The sequence below is a fragment of the Salarias fasciatus genome, chromosome 4 (genome assembly GCF_902148845.1).
Source record: "Salarias fasciatus chromosome 4, fSalaFa1.1, whole genome shotgun sequence".
NCBI lineage: Eukaryota > Metazoa > Chordata > Actinopteri > Blenniiformes > Blenniidae > Salarias > Salarias fasciatus.
The window spans coordinates 11,155,899-11,179,172 of record NC_043748.1 but is presented as its reverse complement, the minus strand read 5'-3'; the positions used below and the strand labels follow the sequence as shown (position 1 = coordinate 11,179,172).

General features: G+C 48.5%; 2 protein-coding genes across 2 annotated transcripts; one reads left to right on the top strand and one right to left on the bottom strand.

The window, feature by feature from the left end:
• Positions 1–158: 158 nt before the first annotated feature.
• On the bottom strand, positions 159–3,688 carry rac1b (Rac family small GTPase 1b). Its single transcript, XM_030088700.1, has 6 exons — positions 3,387–3,688; positions 2,493–2,564; positions 1,998–2,115; positions 1,825–1,887; positions 748–907; positions 159–654 (listed from the first exon to the last, which is right to left on the bottom strand). Exons 1-6 carry the CDS (start codon positions 3,419–3,421, stop codon positions 524–526), a joined length of 579 nt encoding a protein of 192 aa, XP_029944560.1. The 5' UTR covers positions 3,422–3,688; the 3' UTR covers positions 159–523.
• A 1,672-nt stretch (positions 3,689–5,360) lies between these two features.
• On the top strand, positions 5,361–7,409 carry smim10l3 (small integral membrane protein 10 like 3). Its single transcript, XM_030088701.1, has 2 exons — positions 5,361–5,716; positions 7,020–7,409. The coding sequence occupies exons 1-2, from the start codon at positions 5,537–5,539 to the stop codon at positions 7,038–7,040; spliced, it is 201 nt and encodes a 66-aa protein (XP_029944561.1). The 5' UTR covers positions 5,361–5,536; the 3' UTR covers positions 7,041–7,409.
• Positions 7,410–23,274: the final 15,865 nt, after the last annotated feature.

The following is a 23,274-nucleotide window of genomic DNA, read 5'->3' as shown; positions in this document are numbered from 1 at the left end:
TTTTTTTTTCCTTCTTTTTTTTGGGGGGGAACAAAGGTTTCATTACGGCTAAAATACAGCATGTGTGCAGAATGTATTTGGCAATATTTCTTCCACGCGACAAACAACTAAGACTGTAAACAAAATCAAAGGTGGACAACCGGTGGAAACATTAATTGGAGACATTCCACGGTCTAGTTTTTTTTTTTTTTTCTTTACAAAACATCCAATCCATTTAAGAAGGCCTCGAGAAATTCAGAGTCTTGTCTACACAGTATACATTGTTAGGAAAGAACTCGGGTCTACGGCTGTCTCAGCCCTTCCCTCTTCATCTCACCATATATGGAGTTTTTCAAGGAAGCGGTTGGTAAAACTTGTAGCTACACTTATAGAAGGACAGAATCTGAAGTACATTGTTTTGTTTCGTGTGTGTGTGTTTTTTTTTTTTAAAGTGTGTATACTGGTGTTTTTTTCTCCTGTGTCTTTAGCCACCCTCATCCACTAGCGGTCATGTTCCCCGGTAAATGCTCCAGTGGAGGAAGTCTTAGAGGAGTGTGCACCTCTTCCCCTTCTTCTTCACGGGCGGAGGGCACAACACGGCCCGGATGGCCTCGTCGAAAACTGTTTTAAGGCCACGCTGAGTCAAGGCGGAGCACTCCAGGTACTTGACAGAACCTGAGGGAGGCCAACAGACAAAGATGTGGGTTAACTTCAGGATTTTTACATTTTTTTTCCTCTTAAACTTCAAAAGTTTGATGTTCACGGTACCAATCTCTTTGGCCATCGCCAGCCCTTGGGGGTAGGTGATCGGGGAGAGTTTCTTCTCCTTCAGCTTCTCGGTGGTGTCCTTATCGTCTCTCAGATCCAGCTTGGTGCCCACGAGGATGATGGGAGTGTTGGGACAATGGTGTCTCACCTCGGGGTACCACTGCACCGAGACAACACGGTAAGATCAGCACTGCAACTGTCTGCCTGCGGAGCACTGAAAACACGGAGCTGAGGGGAACTGGAGAGCCAGATAATGACTTCCTGTGGCTTTATCTCCAGGAGAAGCTTCCTCTGAAAACAAGCAATCGGAACCTTTGTTTATGTAAGAAACATTGTCTGGATCTGCAGTCCAGAGCTGTTATCACATCTAAAAGAGCTTCAGCTCATTATAACAATTATGTCAAAGAGTTCTAAATCAAATACTTATATAATGCACTTACTTTTTTTTTAAAATAAAACTGTGAACGAGTGACAAAACCATTCACAATTTATGTCTCTCACACACACAGCTTAAGTAGATTAAAGTGGCCAACATCAACTTGATTACAAAGGTCTTTCATGGTTCTCTGGGTTACATGAGGGTTAAAGTAAACACGGCCTGTAAATGACCGAGTCACTGTCAGGAAAAAAAAACTATAACTGGGATTCATCTTGTTAACATAATCAAATTTACCCTTGATGTGAAATAATTTGTTTCCTATCAAACATGGTGAATTTCTGCCGAGTCATTTTCATGTCGACTGGAATATTAATGTTTTGAACGTGAAAAAAAACCTCTAAACTAAGGAAGACATAGAGGTAGTGCACTACTGATTACACATTATTTGAGAGTAGACGTGTCAAACATTTGCCAGTTGAGTGAGGCTCTGCTGCTTTATATTAAACTACAACTTTTACTTCTGATCTTATTCCTTACTGAATAATCAGAAGATTTTAGGCGATAAGTACATTTTGAGATCTTTCCTACACATTTGAAGAAAAACAAACCTCACTGTACATCTATGTAGGGTGAAACGTCTCATGATACCATCTGCTAGACCTAAAGTAACGTCACGCTTCCCAGCTTTCCCCACTCACCTTGGCACGGACGTTTTCAAAGGAGGCAGGACTCACGAGTGAAAAGCAGATGAGGAACACATCCTGGTGCAACAAACGATACAAGTAGTGAGGATTATTACAGGTTCATTGCACTAAAAGGCGTTAAAAAAGGCATTTTGAGAGAATATACAACTCAGTGTTGTCTGCAGTACCGTCTGTGGGTAGGAAAGTGGGCGGAGTCTGTCGTAGTCTTCCTGCCCGGCTGTATCCCACAGGCCCAGGTTCACTGGTTTCCCATCCACCATGACATTGGCAGAGTAGTTGTCGAACCTGAGAGGCGCAAACCCGTCAGGATTCACATCAGCAGACGATATAAATCCAAAATGTCACAAGGTGATTTAAATCTGACTTTATCAAGTCCTTTCTGAGTCACTTCAAGCTGAAGTTATAGTTATTATTATCTCGGCTGGAATCAGGAAATGACTGTGCTTTCCTCAGAAAAGTTTCCCATTCGAAAATATTTAATCAAAATAACTGCAGTATTTCACGAAAGCAAACAGAATTTCTGTCTGGCAATGAAGCCAGCTGAGGAATAGGATGCCACAGTAACCGACTGGGTAAGAAACAAGGGTGGAGACAAATGATTGACTGCTGGGCTGACATAAATAAATAAATACACACACTGCACTGCAGTCTCAGACACTCACACTGTGGGGATGTACTCTCCGGGAAAGGCATTGGTGGTGTAGCTGATGAGCAGACAGGTCTTACCCACAGCGCTGAGGGACAGAAAACACTTATTAACCATCTGAGGGAGAAGAAACTAACAATGTGCGCTGCGAATGCTTGGCTCTTAAACAAATATAAGCAATGATTACTTAAATGACAAACGTCCATCTTATGTTCATTTACACTAGATTATATGCCTCTAAATGCCAGGCTTGGGTATTTTTTGAATGATCATCATGGAAATTAAAAAGATATCAAAGTTCAATGTCAGTCTGGTGGACTACAAGTTTCCAGATTGTATGGAATATAAAAGATTCAACAAACACAATAAATGAGTGTGCTGTAACCACCACACCCATGTCGAGAAGTTTAGGACTGTTTACCTCCGACTCAATGTAACACATCTGTCAGGGAGCAGATCTGAACTTTATCCACAGCTGGCAGTAAACACTTGACAAAATGTCACACACGCATACACACCACAGTGTACATCAGCTATGAGCAACAAGGAGCTTAAATCTTCAAATTACTCAAGAGCTGGGAAACTGTTGCCAGACTCAGGTTTAAGTCGGGTTACAGCTGAGCTGCCCCGAGATGTCTGACTCACCCAAATATGAGGAAAACACTGAAACCGGGTCAAACATTAGCCACCACTCCATTTAGCAATAAAACAGCCTGTTAACTCAGGAATCTGAAGCAGAACAGAAGAGTTTACGACTCTCGTATAACAGGTAGTTAAAGATCGGTGGCTAACTTCAACCCGTGTAGAAAACGGAGGTTTAAACGTGAGCTCGCCTGGTGACAGCCTTCCAGCTGGGATTTGTATTTACAGCTGAATACCAGAAAGGCGGGCTGGATAGTGTTGAACTCACCCGTCCCCGACAACAACACACTTTATGGCCTGCATCGCGCCGCAGCTGGAGGAATGCTAAGTTAGCCCGGGAGCAGCTAACGTTAGCTCGGCTCTCGCTTCCTTTGTCCGGACTCGCTCGCTGGTGAAACGGCCCGAACGGCGTCCCGCTCTCGGCCCTGGGTGCTGCGGCTGGAGCTCCTGAAGTGTGGAAAAACACCTGGGGGGACTTGGAGTCACTTGTATCGCACTTTAACGCAAGTTTGCTCAGAAATCCCCTCGCGACATTCCCATGCTTTCGTGGTCTGAAGTGGAAGCTGGGAAGCCAAACAGCGGCCACCACCCCTATGGAAAAAAATGAAGCTGCATCCGGTGTTCCGGGGAAAGTGGTTCCCTTGTTAAGTGATGACGAACTTCCTGTAGCGTCAGTCGTTTCTGCTGGTAAACAAGGAAGTCAGTCACCACATGGCAAGGAAACCACGTAAACCGAAACACCGGCACACTCAGCTGCTACGCCCACACAAACTGATTTTGCGAGGTGGGTGAACAAAGAGCAGCGTAGCTTACGTGATTTTAATAACTCGGGGGTTGATATCAAATATTATCAAATACAAACACGTTCAAAATACTTTGCTTTGATTCGCTCAGTTAAAAGAACCCACAAGAAAAATACAGAAGACGGAGTATTTAGGGTGTGACACGGGAGGCGGATGTGACGTCACTGTTGGAGGCCTTATGGATTAAAAATGGATGGGTTTACCTGAGTGTTCCCTGAGTGCTGCCTTTCAGGTTGCACTTTAAAATAATCTCTCTTTTGCGCGATGAACTGGCTGGAGACCTCATATTTTCTCTGTCCACTCTGGGTCTGGCAGTCAGTTTCTTTTTTCAGTCACTCCTTTAAACTTTGAAAGTATCATGAGATGTTTATATGGAAATCCGGCCAAATGATGTAAATAGGGAAACATTAATATTTCAAATTAAAATGTGAAAGTAAGTTAATCACTTGCTTTAACGAAACTGAACAATCACGGTATGATACAGAATTATTCAACATTACAAAATTAAAACACTTCTCAAAAGAAATAATTCATTTACTCACCTAGTTACTGTTGGCTACCTTTTCCTTCTTTTTTATAATCTCCATATCATAATTAAACAATTCATTACCTTCATGTTATACGACATGAGTGTGGATGATGACTTTTTTTTTCGGTTAGATCATAATACAATATTGTCTTTGAATATCAACTAAACTATATTTGGTGTCTTTTAATTTTATTTCTCCGTTTCAAATAGTGTAGTTCCTGGTTCATGCACTTGTTTATTTTTATTGAATTTAAACAGTTTACAATGAATGTATTGATAATTATTACATTCATAGTTTGTTGCTTGTCACTGTCCTTGATTGTATACCTAATGTTTCCCCTGAGAGCCCCCAGATATAATAAGAAAAACTTTATGATGAGATGTAAGTACTGAGTGGATTAATGAGTTGAGTTCTATACATGATGCGACTTCCTGAGGGGGTTAGGTGTCAACTTCCAACCATTCCAGGAAAAACAGAGGGGCAGATAACAAGACACAAACACTTTGGGGTAGTTTCTAAAGGTGAGCTTTGGGGAGAGGTGGCCTAGAAGCTGGAGAAGCGGACTCGGGATTGGGATTTCACAGGTTTGATTCCCACAGCAGACGTCACCACCATGGCTTCTAGACCATGACCTTTGACCTCCACCAGCTGTCTGGAGCTCCCTAATGTGGCTGCCAGCCATATCCGAGAAATAGAATGGATGAATGAAGGAAAACAAATTTCGATAAGAGACTGAATAAAGTACTCAGGGAGAGCATGATGCAAACCCGCCACAGGACACATATCAAACCCATGATTTACACGTTACAAATGCGTGTTTCAATCCTTGCAGTCAGCACTCGGGGAAATCGTTGCCCTGTTGAAAGTGTGTCACACCGTATTCGGTCCGCCTGATGACCATAACAGGAGTCTGGAGGAGCAGTTGGGTGGAGCTGCTCTGCCAGCACAACAAACGGCAACAAAAATGGATCTCCATGTCCGTCTTCGGTAGAAATATGAACTGTCAGTCATCACTCAGCACTTTTGTCGTCTCGCCTCGCCACCCGACGCAGTAACGTGGACCCCCGCCGGGCAGCAGGGCCTTTATGGCGAGTCTGTCTTATTTAGTGCTCCGCTTCTCGGGCTCCGCTGGTCGGACGTACGGAGTGTTTTCTAAAGGCTTGACCAGGACTTTGTTGATATTTTTCGATCTGGCATGGCGACTGCGGATCAGATTCCCCTACATCTACCTGGTGGCGTCGATGATGTTCAACGTCAGGTTACAGGTAACAACATCTCACCTGTTCAGCCGCTCCCTCCGCCGATCTGGATCCAGGGCGTCATGTAAACAATAAACAGCTGATCTCAGGCCTGTCGGGGGGTTTACACCTCCACATGGGCCAAACAACCCGCCGATCAGCTCATGAAATCTGCACGGTGGCACTTCTGGCAAAGGAAATATCACATTTAAGTGTCACAATGTAGAGGAAAATGTTAGGTGAAGAGCCAAGACATCATATTGTATCAGAGTATTTAAAGTCTATTTCTGTCTGTATCCCTTATGAGAATCCCTGAAGCAATGTTGGGGAAAACAAAGGAAAAGTGATGTTAATATGCTTGAAGAAATCGTTGAGATTTGATTTCTTTAAATTAATTCACACATAGGAATGTATTTTCTTCATATCTGAAGAACATGAAAAACATACATAATATGCAGCTATATGATCACTGAGAATTTGTAAAAACATGCATGCTGATTGCTGCTAAAGGTAGCAAATAAGATGTCTTTTTTTCAATTTCACCTTATTTGGGACAAAGCAACATTTTTAAAAATGGCATATTGCTGAATAATGATGGTGAAATGTTTCATCCTAACTTGATTACAAATAAAGGAAACAATCTGAATTGTTAAAATACTTGTGCATGTGCCAATATTTTACTGATCCCTCCTACTAAACTTCACAAAGTCCTTATGTGACTCTTTATATAAAATGAGTTAGATGCCCTGATCCACCTTCTTGCTTTTATTCTGATAACATATGTGCCTGGGTGGCTTTTTAAAATGTTTTATAGAAAGTCTGACCTCATAACAATGCTTAAACATATATATATATATATATATATATATATATATATATATATATATATATATATATATATATATATATATATATATATATATATATGTATGTATTTAGCTTCACCAAAAGACAGAGGGACTGAAAAGACGTTTTGCTGCTCGATGTGGACACTTTGAGAAACCCCTTGTCTGTTTACTGGAGCGAAAAGGAAAAAAACACGGATTCTTTCATCAAACCATGTGACATATCTCTGTTCATAACTACCACATTAGATGACTGTCAGTCTAGGAAGATGTGGAAAAACAACTTGGCATTCTTCTTGCTCCTCTAGTTTACTGAACTCTCCTTATTTTCAAACTGTGCTCCTTCAGTGCGGTCTGCACTTCGCCCCCATACCAGTAATCTGTGTGTTCAACCTGTAATCTCTTTATAAATGTTTGATTTAAAGTTTCGACACAGACCCGGCGTGTTTATTTCCCTGTCTTAAACAGTCTCCATCTCCCCACAGGTCCACATTGAAATCCACTGAGTCGTCGACGCCGTGCACTTAAAACAATGACCAGTGAGCACTGCCATGCTTCAGCCGGTGAGGGCCACCGGCTGACCGCACACGGAGACGTGGAGGAAGAGGACGTTTAACCCCGCGGACCCTCGTGACAATGCAACAGAGTGACTCGGCTGGTCGTTCCCGTCGGCTCCCGTCACACAAGCTCAGTGCCTTTTTTTTTTGCAGGAGAAGGGCAGAAATGAGGCGGAGGAGGATTTCTACTCAGCCTCTGCACTCTGGATTTCAAAAAAAAAAAAAAAAAAGAAAAGTGGACTGGAAGCATAGATGTGAAAATGAAATGTAAGAAAGATGATTGTAGCTGTGAAACTTTGTTGCTACTCATGTAATGCTTGTTAGGCGTTCAGTGTCAACATCTCAGAACAACAACAACAACAAAAAAGAAGACATGGGGTCATCTCACTTTCTTTTTAAGAGCAAATATCTTCACTGCATGACACGTGCAAGCATGTTTTTCTTCTGTCCTCTCGGGCCGGGACGCTGATCCCGGGGTTCGGTGTGGTACGTGGTCTCTCTGCACAGCTGCAGAAACACCACACGTCTCTGTGTTTGTAGACACGGGCTGTCTCACACACACACACACACACACACACCCACACACACACTCGCACGCACTCGTCAGTGGCACGGGAACGCTGATGTTATTGAAATGTGTTTCATGGAAATTCAGTGTTTGTTTTTTTTTTTTGTTTTGTTTTTTTTTAGCAGCATTCGTCTCGAGGTTTGATTTCTGTGAGATTTATGTGCGGGGGGGGGAATTTGAAGGTGGGAATGTTTGAACTCTGAAAGAAATAAATGAATGAATGAAATCAGAGTTTTTAGCCTTTTGTCCTGTATGTGCATATGGAGTCGTTTGATCTCATCTTCAAGCATGAAGTAACAGAAGTTAAGTGATTTTCACAATTTCTTTGTGAGAATTGTTGGGGTTTACGATTGGTAATTGGGAATAAATTACTAAAGTATTGATTACTGAGAGTAATTGATTACTTTAAGTAATTTAGTTACTTATTAATTTGGGTAAATTTTAATTTACCAATTAATAATTGCAGGTCATTAACAGTGGATCACCAATAACGATCAATTACGGCGTAATAAACTGTTTAAAGTGAAGCACCAAGTAATTTAACCCAACATCAATTATTATTAATCAGAATAAATGGTTATTTATTCATTAATAATGCTAAATAATCAGTCATTTAGGAATGGAGTAGACCACAGAGTGATTGAACCATTAACTTATTGATTAACAAGGTGTTATTAATTAATCAATAATGCCACAAATCACCAATTACTGGAAATGGGTAAATTACAGAAAATGAGCTGAGGGAAGTTGTGAATTATGCGTTAAATGAACCTGTGGGTTATTTAATTAATAATTCCGGGGCACCACCTCGTCAGAGGAACATTCATTACCAATTTTCAGTCTCAAAGATGGAAAGATAATTTAAGATGGATGTTAATCTTTGGATAAACAACCGTTAAATTATCAGAGAAGGTGTGAGATCGAGCATAGACTGTCCAACCATGGGCATTTGTCACAAGACATCCAAAAAGAAGCATGAATCGTTCAGTTCAGTTAATGAGCGTTTATTAACAATGTCTATTACTAATTAACACATGATCAACAAAACAAAACATTCAAACTTGCAAGTCGTGTGTGTGTGTGTGTGTGTGTGTGTGTGTGTGTGTGTGTGTGTGTGTGTGTGTGTGTGCGTGCGTGCGTGCGTGCGTGCGTGCGTGTGAGCGTCCGGAGACGCACAGGAAGGGGCGTTAACCCGTTCGGAGCGTGGCCCGATGGGGTCGGCTGTGTGGTCCTTCTTCCTGGAGGAAGAGGAGGTGTGTGTGATTGTGGGCGTGAGCGTGGGTGTGTGTGTGTGGCGGAGCGGCCACCCGAAGCGACAGGAGTCGATCCTGAGTCACTCACGAAGTAGGCGTGACTCGGGTCACGCTCGGGTGTTCGTGAATGTCCGGATCGCTGAGGAGTCTGCACGTGGGTATCCGCATGCGCGGTAGAGAGAGAGAGAGAGAGAGAGGATGAGGGAACGCCCGACGGGCGGCGCATCTGTGGACCCCGCGATCCACGCTTGCGTAGATGAGAGAGAGAGGGAGAGAGGGGGAGAGAGCGGGGGAGTCTCTCTGGGTCCCAGGTCTGGGCTCCGCGAACTGAGTGAGAGCGGAGCGACGGTCCCTGTCCGGCTACCACGGGAGGGGTAGCGGGGAGGGGCGGAGTGAGAGAGAGTGCGAGCGGCGCGCGTGCGTGCTCTCGACTCGAGGTCTACCGCGCGGTTCAATTCCCTACTCTCGGGTTAGTAAAGAGGCAAGGCGGAGGAAGATGAGCCTGTCTTCCTACCTCACACGCACAGATGCAGGGCTAGCCGGCATCTTGCGGGTCTGATCTGTGAGGAGGAAGCGCGTGCTCGTGAACGTGCGCACGGGAGCGCACGAGGAGAGAGAGAGATGGAGAAAGATGAAGAAAGGAAACAAAGGAAACAACAATGCATATATCATGAACGGCTTCAGTCCTGGTTCACAATAAAAACACACCAGCATTGAATCATCACCACTATCTAAGCTGCCTAAAGCCTGCCCAGGTCTCAAACCTTGTGTGGTGGGGCTTTAACGAGCGGCTCTCCGCCGCTGTGGGTCCTGTGGCTGATGAGGTGTTCGGTGGGGAGATCAAAGCCGTCGCTCTGATCTCGATCGGGTTCTGTTGCGTCCAACAGAACCTCAGGCTCTTGGAGAGGTCCACGTGGAGGAAGAGGTCCCGGTTCCTCTGTCCGGGTCCTCAGTTGGGTTTTGGTCGGCTGCAGGAGGAGGAGAACGGAGGAGAGCTGAGCTCTAGCGGTGCGGTCCGGCTGGTGTCCTCGGTCCGCTCCAGGGGAGTCCCTGCCGTTCTGCTCCGCTGGGAGAAGGGGCTTCACCGGTGAAGAGAAACTGGTCCCAAAAGTCCCGGCCAGCGGGTCCGTTCGGTACCGGGTATAATCCGTTGGAGAGACGGCTGTGCGTCCTTCCTGGATAAAATTCTTTTAGAACTCTGAAGATGGAGGGCGGGATCTCCACTTTTGAGTGGCGGTCGCTCAGCCAATCAGAAGGCGATCTGAGTCCTCCCTCCGCTGCTCTGGGGAGGAGCCTCACGAGCGCCCTCGTGAGGTTGGCAGTGGTATTGCACCCTTATCTGGCTTCTTTGTTCTGTGAGGAGAGATAAGGCCATTACATGTGGGTTTCTTTGTTCTGAGCACATGGTGGAGGAGATGGGCAGCCATCTCAGGTTCTGGGGAACAAGATGGCTGCCTCCTGCTGAGAGGAAGAAGTTTCTCTCTTTGTTCTAGAGAGCTTCAAAGTCTGCTGCGTCTCCACCACAGCGGGGGTCATGTCTCCTTCATGACGGGGGACAGTATTCGCAGACAACATGACTCCGGGTCATGCCTTAGCTGGGTCTGTCCATCAGTGCGTCCCCAACATCCCCCCTTTGGTCCGAAGAGTGGGATTCAGTTCACAGTCTTTGGAGCAACGTACGGGACGAATAATCCACAGATCCTGTGAAGCATAATGTCCATAAACAGTCCAGAGTTCAAACAGTTCATGTTCAAACTGTTCAAGGTTGAGAGGTGAGCACCTGGGCGGTAAGGCAGAGGGGAACCTGGGCAGGGCTCTCAGTTCTTGTTCTAACTGGCTACATACACATACTCGCTTCATTTCAGACAGTTGGATCACATGTTCAAAATGGAAGAGTGAAGGTGTAGAGCAAAGAAAAGAGCAAGAAAGGAAGCTGGTTGTTAGACCAAGGTTAGTAGGTTATTTCCGCCCCCCGGGGGGAGTAGGAATAACCCGCGGTTGGTATGCGCATTGCCTTACGACGCACGGTGGTATCAGAATCAGGGCTACAGTCTGGTCTGTAAATTTGGATGGTTTACGTGGTGCGGGAACCATGGCCGTGGTGGTGAGTGTTGGTGGTGTGTTTGGAAGTGTATGCGTGTGTCACCCTCCCAAACCCAACATTCAGTACGGACTTAGACATTACACTTTCTGCTTTATGCTAATTAGGTTTTGTGTAAAACCCAGCTCTTGGCTCTGTTGGCTAACAGAGAACGGGATAGCACTGCCGAGACTCTGTCAGAGGCACCTGTGAACGTTGTATAACCGTGGCGGTGTTAGTTCTGGAAATCTGCTCACCCGGGGTTAGTATGCTAAGTACGGTGGTGTTTCACCTATCCTGAGGCTGCTAACGGGGGAAGCTTCTGATTTCTGACTACTCACGCAGGTTGTTCTTCATGGTACTTCACAGTCTTTCAGGCATGCAAGGTGTTATTGAAGCAAAGTGTAAGTTTACAGCGACTATGGACCCTGAACGGTTACTCGAACCTCATCATTAGTCACTAGGTCAGGTGGATGACGTGGGCAGGACTCGGGCATGCATGATGTTAGTTGAACATGGCAGTCTACTGGACCCTGCTAGTGACCTCATTACTCTACCCGGGTTAGAGGTCCTCCCCCCTCGCCAGGCGGGGAGCTGACCTCCGGTACCTGAGGAGTGAATGGTTTGACGAGTTTGATCTGGTTTGTGTGGACCCATTTGTATCCTGGGGGCTATCTGGGCTTCAGGATTCTGATCCAGTCAGCCGCTGGTGACAGTTTCCCCACGGTCTCAAATGGTCCTGACCACCCGAGGTGGAACATTCTGGAGGTTCCTGCTTGCTGGGCCTGTCTGACGTAAAACACTTGGCCGGCCTCCAGGTGCTCTCTGCGGGGTGCTGCGCGATCCAAGTTGGCCTTCGCCCCTGGAACGCTGGCCTCCAAGTCTCCTTGGGCCCATGAGAAGGTGGTTCGGGTGTGTTTACGCAGGTTGGCCGCATTCTGATGTGCAATGTGGGCGGTGGCCACCCTGACACCTTCAGGGTGGTGCAGGATGTGCAAGGGAGATGTCATTTCTGTGTCAGTCATCAGTTCGAGGGGAGTGACTCCGGTGGAGTGGTGCGGTGTAGACCGGTTGGTCATCAGCACCAGGGGGAGTTTCACGTCCTGGTCTTTACCACTTCTACCAGCATGCTCTCTGGGTCTGCTGGTAATGGTTGGGTTGGTTCTTTCAACCTGACGAGATGACTGAGTGTGGTATGACAGGTGGAAGCTTACTTCCACCCCCCAGATGTCGTATCGGGGTGTCATGACCTGTGACGCGGAATGTGTGCCTCTGTCTGTGTTCCCAGACGGAGGGAGGCCCCAGCATCTGAACCGGTGGTTCAGGAACAGGGCCGCGGTTGTGATGGTTGCGTCACTGGGCGCTGGAAGGCCTTCAACCCGCTTGGTGGAGGAGCAAGTGACGGTGAGGAGGTAGTTTTTACCTCTGGAGGATCTGGGGCCGGGCCCGATCCAGTCAACTTGCGGATGAGACCACCGGAAGATAACCCCCCTCCTTAGGAGTGGAGCTCGGTTCAGTGGTCGCGAGGGTTGAAATTGACATCGGATGAGGCGGCTTTGGGCGTAAAGCTCGATGTTGTGGGTCATTGTGGGCCGGTATGCCACCTGCTGGGAAGTTTGGAGGGTTGTGCGGGAGCCATGGCGGCTGCCCACCAGGGAGCCATGCGCGTGAGCTAGCATGGCACTTTGGTGATCGGTTGGGACCGCCCGCTGGGCGGGTCCCTGGCCGTTGGTGTGAACTAACAGGCCCCCCTCCCGTGTCAGGTGTGACAGATCACGGGTGAAGGTCTGTAGTTGACTTGGCCCGTCCGGCGGGACGTGTGGGACTCCATCCGTAGATGTGTCCTCCAGACGCCGTCGGAGGAGTTCGAGCACAGGGTCCCGCTCCTGCGTCGTGATCAGGTCGTCGTCACCCGGGTTCCGTCCCAGGTGGAGGGTCTGCGCGTTGGCGCCCCCTGGTGTTACCCTGGCCTGACGGCGGGTGACGGCGTTGACCACACACGACTGCGGAGCAGGGAGCCACTCATGCTGGAATTCCCAGCGTGTTCCCTGTTTTACTCCCAGCTTGGTTAGGTGTTCTGCCTCATCATCTCCAGCTTTGTCCGGACCTGTGACATGGGAATGACCTTTGACCCTCTCAGGGTCCACTACCATTCCTTTGTCGGTCACAAGCTGGTTGCATGTTGAAAACAGTTTTGACTGTTTGACGTCTTTGTTCCAGGCATTTCTCATGCCGTTCGCCGTCCCGGTGGGGAGGTGCGACGTGGAACTATGGCGGGCATAGTTCAGGGTGGAACAAAGCACCAGTTGTGTGATGGACAGTTTTGCTGCCTGCTGCAGTGCTGTGAGCACCGCTGGCGTTTCAGCGTACTGATTGGTCTTAGGGCTCAGCTGGAAATGACTTGGCAGGTCACCGTTTTGACCGATCCAAACAATACCCACACCGGCCCTAAGCTGGCTGTCATGGTGGAATGAGCAGCCGTGGACATAGACTCGGGGAAGACCCTGACAGACGTCCTCATCATGGTGATGATGAGGGGAAGAGAGGGTCTGAGTCGTGACAAGGAGAGGTTTGATGTTAGACTGTTCTGTACAGTCACAATGCTGACGCTCAACCAGGCTTTGGCCTGCGGCCACTTTCTGGTTCTGAGCGTACTCGACCTCGGTGTCATAGCCTTTAAGTGCCATCATTCCTGAGGCAATACGGCTGTTCGAAAAGTGAGCCAGGAGCTGGCTCAAGACGCATTCGGTTTCGGCTGAATGGTCCTCAGAGGAGCGGCTCCTCATGAGGATGTCACCCACATAGATGAGGCTGCTGCCGGCAGCGGCGGCACTCAGGGCTTTGTGGGGAAAGATGGTGAACTCCGATGGTGGGTTCAAGTAGCCGAATGGGCACCGGTTCCAGGTGTGCTGGCGGTTGCCAAAGGAAAAGCCGAGTCTGTACTGGTCAGCGGGGTCCACCGCCATGGTGAGCCGCCATTTACCCTTGGGTTTGAGCGCTGGCCAGATTGGTGAGTTGTGGGTTGAGCTGCACTCTTTGTTGAGGTTCTCCTCCGGCGATCGGTCAAGGATCCTCTGCGCTGACTCGTACGCAGCCGACTGAACTCTGAACTGCCGTGCAAAGGACGGTGGCGGACCAGTGTCAGTGGGAACAGGCACCGGGAGGAGGTCAGTGACCCCACCGTTATGCGAGTCCCGGGCGAGGGTCGCTTGAAGATCGCGGAAAACACTTCTGAGTGCGTTTCTCCAGTTCCGAGCTGCGAGAACATCCGCTTCTGCAAGCCGTCGCTCGATCGCTGGCTGGGACCCGGAGCAAGGCTTTCCGAGCGCATGCTCAACCGGTTCACCGGGTGTACTTGTGTCTCCTGGCTGGAATGCCAGGGTGTACACGATCATGTCACCTGTCGTACCCGGGGTTGCATCACAAACTGCCTCCTGCTCGACGGCGTTATGGCGGCTAATTGTGATCATCCTGGTCGGTACGGGGAAAGAAGCGTCACTGAGCATGCCGTCCCTGTTTAAGGACGGGGGTTGGTCACCGATGGCTGGGACCATTGGCTCAAAATGGTGGAACGAACTGTTGGTTGGCACCCTCGGTGGTTGCCGTGCAGTCACTTGAATCACAATCTGTGTTGGATTCTGGACTAGCAGGTAGGCTGAATGATGGTTCAGCTCAAAAAGAGGTGTGCCACAGATCGTTAGATGAAGGTGACGAACGCGGGGCAACGGTTGGAGAAGAGCCTGTGGGTCAGGCATTTTCTGCCCCTGAAGGAGTGTCAGGTGAATGGGGACCCCTGCTGGTCGTGCCAGGGCTGTGACGTCTGTGTCGCGGGCCACATGACGCGCCTGTGGGCTAGTTTGGCCGGACGCCAGCTGTTCTGGCTCCGCCGTCAGCTGCTGCGGGTCAGTGCTCTGTGGCGACCACAGATCTTGGTTCACAGCATGCAGTTGGGTCCCAAGCCTGAGAAGGAGGTCCACCCTGGTGAGACCAGGGGGACATAGACCATAATTTATGCTCATACGGTGCATGGTTTCTTTCTGTCCGGCGCGCACGGACAGAACGCATATGCCGATGGCCTTAATGGAGGTCTGGGTGGAGCCTGCTGAGAGTCGGTGGTGACTGTGTTGCACCTGCTTGGGAGGTGCATCGTGCGAGCACGAAAGCTTAAGCAGGTCCACGTCGATGGTGGATTTCTTGGACCAGAGGTCCAAGAGTGTCTCAGGAACCGAAGTTCCACTTAAATGTACTCCTACCACGGCGTGGAGGCTGTACAAAGGAGAGCTCACGGGTTTTAGTGAGCATAAACGAGACGGGTGATCCTGAAAGCGGTTTTGGGCCTCAGCATGTGGTGGCTGGTGACCGAAAGGAGGTGTGGCCAATGGTGTCTGCAAGCTGAATTCTGGGAGCGGCATGAGCGTCGGTGCTGGACCTCGGGATTCGATAGCGACTCTGCTGTTGGAAGCGGCCTGGTCCATTTCTGGACCAGATGGAGTCGGATCGCTGATTTGGGCTCGCGGGTGCCCAAGATGGTGATCGATCAGCGGCGCTGGTCGGTCGAGGAGGTCGTGGCCGATGACTCGTGGTTCTGTGTTCAGTGTGGTGACGTTGGTGGGATGCACCAATGATGTTTCTTGGAACATGATGTTCACCCAGACTGGTGGTGTTGTGGGTGAAGAATCCTGAGAGTAGCTGGTGATGCTAACACTGCAGGCTGCCGCATGAGATGGTTTACCAAGAGAGAGCAGGGTTCTCCAGGCCACTGCGAAAGTCACTGAACACATGAATGTTGTTTCAGACCCAGAATGAAGCAGGGCAGAAATGATGACAAACACCTCTACCACCATGGTGGTGTAAATGCGCTTGAGATGATCTCTGCGCTCAAAACGGCTCAGGAAAGTCAGGAACGGTAAGTCTGAGGGCTGGAGATCGGTGGTCTCGGCCCCCCTCTTTGACTTACCGAACTCCCTTCCCCAACCCACAGGGGGAGCCCTGTGAGCGGCGGGGAGGGAGTCTCGGCCTAGTCAGGCGAGGAGGGGCTGGTGGTCCTGCACCCCCCTCCGGGAGGTCAGGTCCAGGCCCTGTATGGCTGCTTGAGTGCAGGTTTTCATCCACTGCTGCAGCTCTGTTCTCAGGTCGTCCCCTAGGGGGAGCCCTTGGTTCCTTTCAGACTCACCTCTCCATGTGTGGCTTGGGTCTGACCCCCTTTTGTGTTGAGGGTTCTGTGGACCCGGTTTCACACCCATGTGACCTGGTTGTTCACCCTGGTGTCGAGGCGGTGGGTGTGTATTAGACCCTCCTATGCCAACCGCTTTAGAGGGAGGGAACTCATGACCTTCAGATCGCTGGTTTGTGCTGCCTGTCACTTGGATTCCATGGACTCTGGCGCCACCTGCAGGCGTCGTGCCTGTATGGTTTTGACGCTGCTCCCACACCAACTGCGCACGTCTGCGGAGTTCTGTCATGGTGCGTCCGGCGGTCCTGGAAAACAGAGCGACATTGAACCTCACACGGCCGTGTGGGTTATTAACAAACATGGACCAGGGTGCATGATCATCCTCCAGCTCTGGTTCTGTGCGGCTATCTCTCAGGTGTCTGTAAACCTCCCCTGGAGGTTCAGACTTCTCATGGGAGATCACGCGGGGACCAGACGTCGCGGAGGCAGGGTCATGGTACACTTCACCGAGCGCCTGATGGAAGTCAGGGTGTCGGTCTCTGATGGAGGGTGGAAGTGATTCCATGCACACATGGATGCTTCTGGACTTTTTCTTCCAGAAAAGCTTCAGCTTTTCATGAGTGGAAGGGGAGGGAGAGTCCAAGAGGAACCGCTCGACCTCTCGGAGGTAGTCCTCTATACTAACCTCCGAGCTACTGGGGTCGAAGCGATCAATGTCTCTCACCAGGGATCCTGACTGGAGGGTGCTCGGACCACGCCCCCTGGGAGAGTTGAAGCTGTCAGAGTCTGCTAGGTCTAACTCTGACCGATCTCGGTGCGGATACAACAGACGGTCTCTAGGCCGGTGGAAGTGGAGGCTACTGGGGTGGATGGACTCCACAGTAGCCGGGGGTCCGAAGCTGCTGGCACCGTGGGGGGCCTGCAGTGAAGGAGTGGCGGGAACGCCAAGATGCACGCCGAAGCGGCGGGACCCAGATGGAAGAGGACCGGCTGGAGGTGGAAGCTGAGAGACCTCAGCGTAAGAAGCGGGGGAGGAAGCATGATGGTGATGTGGAGCAGAATCACTTACCTCATGGTAATATGCGGTCTGCATCCATGCTATGACACTCGGCTGGCAGACGATGTCGAGCCTCCCTGATCGGGTTGCTTCAAGATGACCCCGGTTGGGGTCAGGTTGTCCATCTGACTGGACAGGTTGAAGATCACATCGCAGGTCTGCTCCTCCCTCCTGAGGAGCACTGAGCTGTGGCTGGACCGGGTCCCCGGTCCTGTCAGCGGATGGGAGGTCGATGACCTCGGCTGATGTTTCTGAAAAACCTGCGGCATATTTCTCCTCTGGTGGTGGAGGAGTGATGTGTGACTCTGGGAGCTCCACAAGGTGGTTCTGGCCCGGCTGGGCCAGATTCTGTGGGTCCGTGACGTCACAGGTCAGCTGATCGTTTTGACGTTGCAGCTGAGAAAGATGCACTTGGGCTTTCTGAGCTTGGAGCTCGGCTTTACGCTGGCAGAGTAGCGTAAGTTCGTTTAAAGTGCTTGTAATGACGCTCGGCTGGATGCCGTCCGGCTGGGTGAGCTTGTCAGCCAGTCTCCGGATTTCTGCGTCGCACTCTTCAATGCTGAAGTCATTGAAGCGTCTTCTCTCTGGCACGGAGAGGCATGAGAGCACCGCCGCTGCTGTGCCATGCAGGGCTGGCTCTGGAGGCGCCCGCAGCGCCTCTGCTGCTCCTGATGTCTGAATGCTCTGATTATCCATGATAATAGAGGCTTACACTCAATATCAGATGAGCTTGCTTGTGAACACGTGTTAAAGTGCACAGGTGAGCCGTACCTGTGACTTACAACTAATCAGGTTAGTAAGACGAGTCTAACAAAACCTGGTGAGCAATAACTTGACTGTTGCTTTCCAAGAAGAGTTAAAAATGCATGCAATGCAAATTTAACAAGAAAAACCACTCTCTATACCACTTCACAACCACAACTGACTTTGTTCGGAAATGCTGTAACACGTTCTCTGAAAAACCAAATTCTGCCAGAATAAAGTTAACAGCAACGAAAAACAACAAAGGAACAATTCAGGTTTTGGGAGTTTTGTGACAAAGTCTGGTTTAAAACAGCCTCACACGGGCCACCAATATGTTGGGGTTTACGATTGGTAATTGGGAATAAATTACTAAAGTATTGATTACTGAGAGTAATTGATTACTTTAAGTAATTTAGTTACTTATTAATTTGGGTAAATTTTAATTTACCAATTAATAATTGCAGGTCATTAACAGTGGATCACCAATAACGATCAATTACGGCGTAATAAACTGTTTAAAGTGAAGCACCAAGTAATTTAACCCAACATCAATTATTATTAATCAGAATAAATGGTTATTTATTCATTAATAATGCTAAATAATCAGTCATTTAGGAATGGAGTAGACCACAGAGTGATTGAACCATTAACTTATTGATTAACAAGGTGTTATTAATTAATCAATAATGCCACAAATCACCAATTACTGGAAATGGGTAAATTACAGAAAATGAGCTGAGGGAAGTTGTGAATTATGCGTTAAATGAACCTGTGGGTTATTTAATTAATAATTCCGGGGCACCACCTCGTCAGAGGAACATTCATTACCAATTTTCAGTCTCAAAGATGGAAAGATAATTTAAGATGGATGTTAATCTTTGGATAAACAACCGTTAAATTATCAGAGAAGGTGTGAGATCGAGCATAGACTGTCCAACCATGGGCATTTGTCACAAGACATCCAAAAAGAAGCATGAATCGTTCAGTTCAGTTAATGAGCGTTTATTAACAATGTCTATTACTAATTAACACATGATCAACAAAACAAAACATTCAAACTTGCAAGTCGTGTGTGTGTGTGTGTGTGTGTGTGTGTGTGTGTGTGTGTGTGTGTGTGTGTGTGTGCGTGCGTGCGTGCGTGCGTGCGTGCGTGTGAGCGTCCGGAGACGCACAGGAAGGGGCGTTAACCCGTTCGGAGCGTGGCCCGATGGGGTCGGCTGTGTGGTCCTTCTTCCTGGAGGAAGAGGAGGTGTGTGTGATTGTGGGCGTGAGCGTGGGTGTGTGTGTGTGGCGGAGCGGCCACCCGAAGCGACAGGAGTCGATCCTGAGTCACTCACGAAGTAGGCGTGACTCGGGTCACGCTCGGGTGTTCGTGAATGTCCGGATCGCTGAGGAGTCTGCACGTGGGTATCCGCATGCGCGGTAGAGAGAGAGAGAGAGAGAGAGGATGAGGGAACGCCCGACGGGCGGCGCATCTGTGGACCCCGCGATCCACGCTTGCGTAGATGAGAGAGAGAGGGAGAGAGGGGGAGAGAGCGGGGGAGTCTCTCTGGGTCCCAGGTCTGGGCTCCGCGAACTGAGTGAGAGCGGAGCGACGGTCCCTGTCCGGCTACCACGGGAGGGGTAGCGGGGAGGGGCGGAGTGAGAGAGAGTGCGAGCGGCGCGCGTGCGTGCTCTCGACTCGAGGTCTACCGCGCGGTTCAATTCCCTACTCTCGGGTTAGTAAAGAGGCAAGGCGGAGGAAGATGAGCCTGTCTTCCTACCTCACACGCACAGATGCAGGGCTAGCCGGCATCTTGCGGGTCTGATCTGTGAGGAGGAAGCGCGTGCTCGTGAACGTGCGCACGGGAGCGCACGAGGAGAGAGAGAGATGGAGAAAGATGAAGAAAGGAAACAAAGGAAACAACAATGCATATATCATGAACGGCTTCAGTCCTGGTTCACAATAAAAACACACCAGCATTGAATCATCACCACTATCTAAGCTGCCTAAAGCCTGCCCAGGTCTCAAACCTTGTGTGGTGGGGCTTTAACGAGCGGCTCTCCGCCGCTGTGGGTCCTGTGGCTGATGAGGTGTTCGGTGGGGAGATCAAAGCCGTCGCTCTGATCTCGATCGGGTTCTGTTGCGTCCAACAGAACCTCAGGCTCTTGGAGAGGTCCACGTGGAGGAAGAGGTCCCGGTTCCTCTGTCCGGGTCCTCAGTTGGGTTTTGGTCGGCTGCAGGAGGAGGAGAACGGAGGAGAGCTGAGCTCTAGCGGTGCGGTCCGGCTGGTGTCCTCGGTCCGCTCCAGGGGAGTCCCTGCCGTTCTGCTCCGCTGGGAGAAGGGGCTTCACCGGTGAAGAGAAACTGGTCCCAAAAGTCCCGGCCAGCGGGTCCGTTCGGTACCGGGTATAATCCGTTGGAGAGACGGCTGTGCGTCCTTCCTGGATAAAATTCTTTTAGAACTCTGAAGATGGAGGGCGGGATCTCCACTTTTGAGTGGCGGTCGCTCAGCCAATCAGAAGGCGATCTGAGTCCTCCCTCCGCTGCTCTGGGGAGGAGCCTCACGAGCGCCCTCGTGAGGTTGGCAGTGGTATTGCACCCTTATCTGGCTTCTTTGTTCTGTGAGGAGAGATAAGGCCATTACATGTGGGTTTCTTTGTTCTGAGCACATGGTGGAGGAGATGGGCAGCCATCTCAGGTTCTGGGGAACAAGATGGCTGCCTCCTGCTGAGAGGAAGAAGTTTCTCTCTTTGTTCTAGAGAGCTTCAAAGTCTGCTGCGTCTCCACCACAGCGGGGGTCATGTCTCCTTCATGACGGGGGACAGTATTCGCAGACAACATGACTCCGGGTCATGCCTTAGCTGGGTCTGTCCATCAGTGCGTCCCCAACAGAATAAATCATCTTTCTCCGCAAGAACATCACAGCTTCCACACGTAATCCTAAATTATTAATCTCTTCATCCAGCAGAAGGCAATCTTATGTGGGTGAAGACAGAATGCAGTCAGAACTGATAAAGAGGAAGCAGAGAACCACACACTCAGTTTAAAGTCATCATTTAACCCTTGAAACATGGTTTTGGACTGTCGAAGGAAACTGTAAAATTCTTAGAAAATCAGTGCGCTGACAGGGAGAACATGCAAACGCCAAGCTTGGACTCAAATCATGGAGATTCTAAAAGAGTTCTGACCTCCACACCGCTGCATGTCTCCCTGAATGGGTTAATCTCAGAGCTGCTGGTGGAGGCTGTGTTGTGGTGAAGCCTGTCCACTTGGGGGAAGCAGCCCATCACAGAATCATCACTGCTGCCTGCCGGAGAATCAGACTCAGGAAAGAAGCTCTTTGAAGTTACCAAGTCAATGCAGGGGAAAGAAGAAATGAATGAAGCTGTAATATAGAAACACCTAATCGGCCACAGATAGAAGAATGCATGATGCTGTACGGTCCAGCTGTCATGGTCATGATTATCAGCTTCACTCCTGCAGTGACTGAAGGTTTTCCATTCATTCAAAGTGTCACACAAATCGCAGTTTGCTCATATTTTCTTTCGCTTCTTGTCATCATCAATTATAAAAATCCTGAGCCTTTCATGTGTGTGTTTCCAGAACACACTCAGTAGACATACTTTTGTCTGTGGTCTTTCATTTCAGTGAACTTCTGCTGACAGACTCATAAAACAAAAGAAAAAAAGAAAAAGAAAATGTCCCCATGCAAACTTGCCCTAACCAGCCTCTCTGATGCCCCGCTACAGTCGGAAAACCATCACTGGTTGCCAAGGCAACTGCATTTCTCCATTTGACTGACAAACCTTCCTGCATGCCCCCCTTTTTTAGAAAAAAAAAAGAGGATTTATTTCTCGGGGATTTGCTACAGGAAATACTTTAATAGGGTTATCATAGAGAAATGGTGGAGGGAGACAGAGGGGTCTATAGATGAGAGATAAGTCGGGTTATCTTTACTCTTTTATTTTTTTTTCCCTTTTTTAACCAACCACCATTGGTACCCTTTGAAAAAATGAGGAAAAAAAAGGGGGGGGGGGGGTGAATGAAGATTACAGAGTTTTAGCCTTTGGCATTCGCAGTAGCTCACATGTTTTATATTTGACCGAGTGTGAACGAGTGATAATGCTGCAAATAAAAATGGCAGGGATTCAATTACAGCTGCAATGCAGTGTTTTAATGCACGACCCACTTCTATATGAAGGCATCATTCACACGTCTAATTGATTTCTATTTGAATTAATTTGGATTTCAGTGTTTTTTTTGTTGCCTCTCCACTGGGTTAATCACAGTTTCGCAGCCTTTGCCTTCAACTTTCTTTTACACAAAAACCTTCTATTTCATCCCTGTTAAACTGCTGAGTGTCATTTTTTTTTTTGGTTTCACAGTCGAGCCTCACAAACCATCTGCTGTAGATAGTAGAAGCTCCTTTTCTCAGTCAAGATTTGAATATATTTAACCTCATTACCCAGTTGTTTAAGCACTAGAGAGATGCTCATTAGCCGGCACGGCGTTTTCTGTGGTCCAATCATCAGTTTTGTTCATTTTAGTTATGAAGCTGTGTAAATGCAACACTTGATTTGACACCGGAACGAAGAAAACTAACCTCCTCTTCTGTGCAAGGTGACTTCTACTGTGTCAAATTACAGTTTTATGGCTGCTCGTCAAATGACATGTCCAACTGCATGACTGACATGTATGAGGTTTTTTTTTTTTTTTTTTTTTAATGATACTCATGAACACACACGTGAGGGCGTGCAGAAAGGATTACCAATGTTAAATGTAATCAAACATTAATCCACACGATTTTTAGCTCAGATGCATTAATCTAAACTGTGACTTATGCTAAAAGCCTCTCACCCCCGGTTTGGGGTTTTTTTTTTTTTTTTTTTTTTTTTTGCTGGAGGGGGATTTAACGTCCTCTTTGGGGTATTCAAATGAAGTCAGGTTACAATTTCATTTGAAACGCTGCTGACCGGGGAAGAGAGGCATATGCAAAATGTTGAAACGCATGAGATCAGGTGCTGAGATGAGCTCCGAGCTGACCTGAAAACTGAATCAAACCAGTGGGGGAGGAGAAGAGAGAGAGAGAGAGAGAGAGAAGAAGAAGAGGGGGGTGTTGGAGGAAGAGGAGTAGGAGGAAGAGGAAGAGAGGCTTATATTACTGTGAAACTGAAATAGGCCACACAAACAAGCGTTTTACGCTTTGTTCCTATTTTAGGCAGCGTTAATGCGACATTTTTCTGTACTCATGTGTGAACTTTTATTTTCCTTTGCAACCATGTATTCGTGTTTTTATTTATCGGACTGGCACCGTTCCACACGGTT

Bases quoted from the DNA above. Each gene is read 5' to 3' on its own strand.
- smim10l3 (XM_030088701.1), top strand. From the start codon at position 5,537: ATGGCGAGTCTGTCTTATTTAGTGCTCCGCTTCTCGGGCTCCGCTGGT. The intron at 5,717-7,019 runs GTAACAACATCT...ATCTCCCCACAG, and splicing joins TGTTCAACGTCAGGTTACAG to GTCCACATTGAAATCCACTG.
- rac1b (XM_030088700.1), bottom strand. From the start codon at position 3,421: ATGCAGGCCATAAAGTGTGTTGTTGTCGGGGACGG. The intron at 2,565-3,386 runs GTGAGTTCAACA...TCTGTCCCTCAG, and splicing joins TGTGTTGTTGTCGGGGACGG to CGCTGTGGGTAAGACCTGTC. The intron at 2,116-2,492 runs GTGAGTGTCTGA...TGCGCCTCTCAG, and splicing joins GGAGAGTACATCCCCACAGT to GTTCGACAACTACTCTGCCA.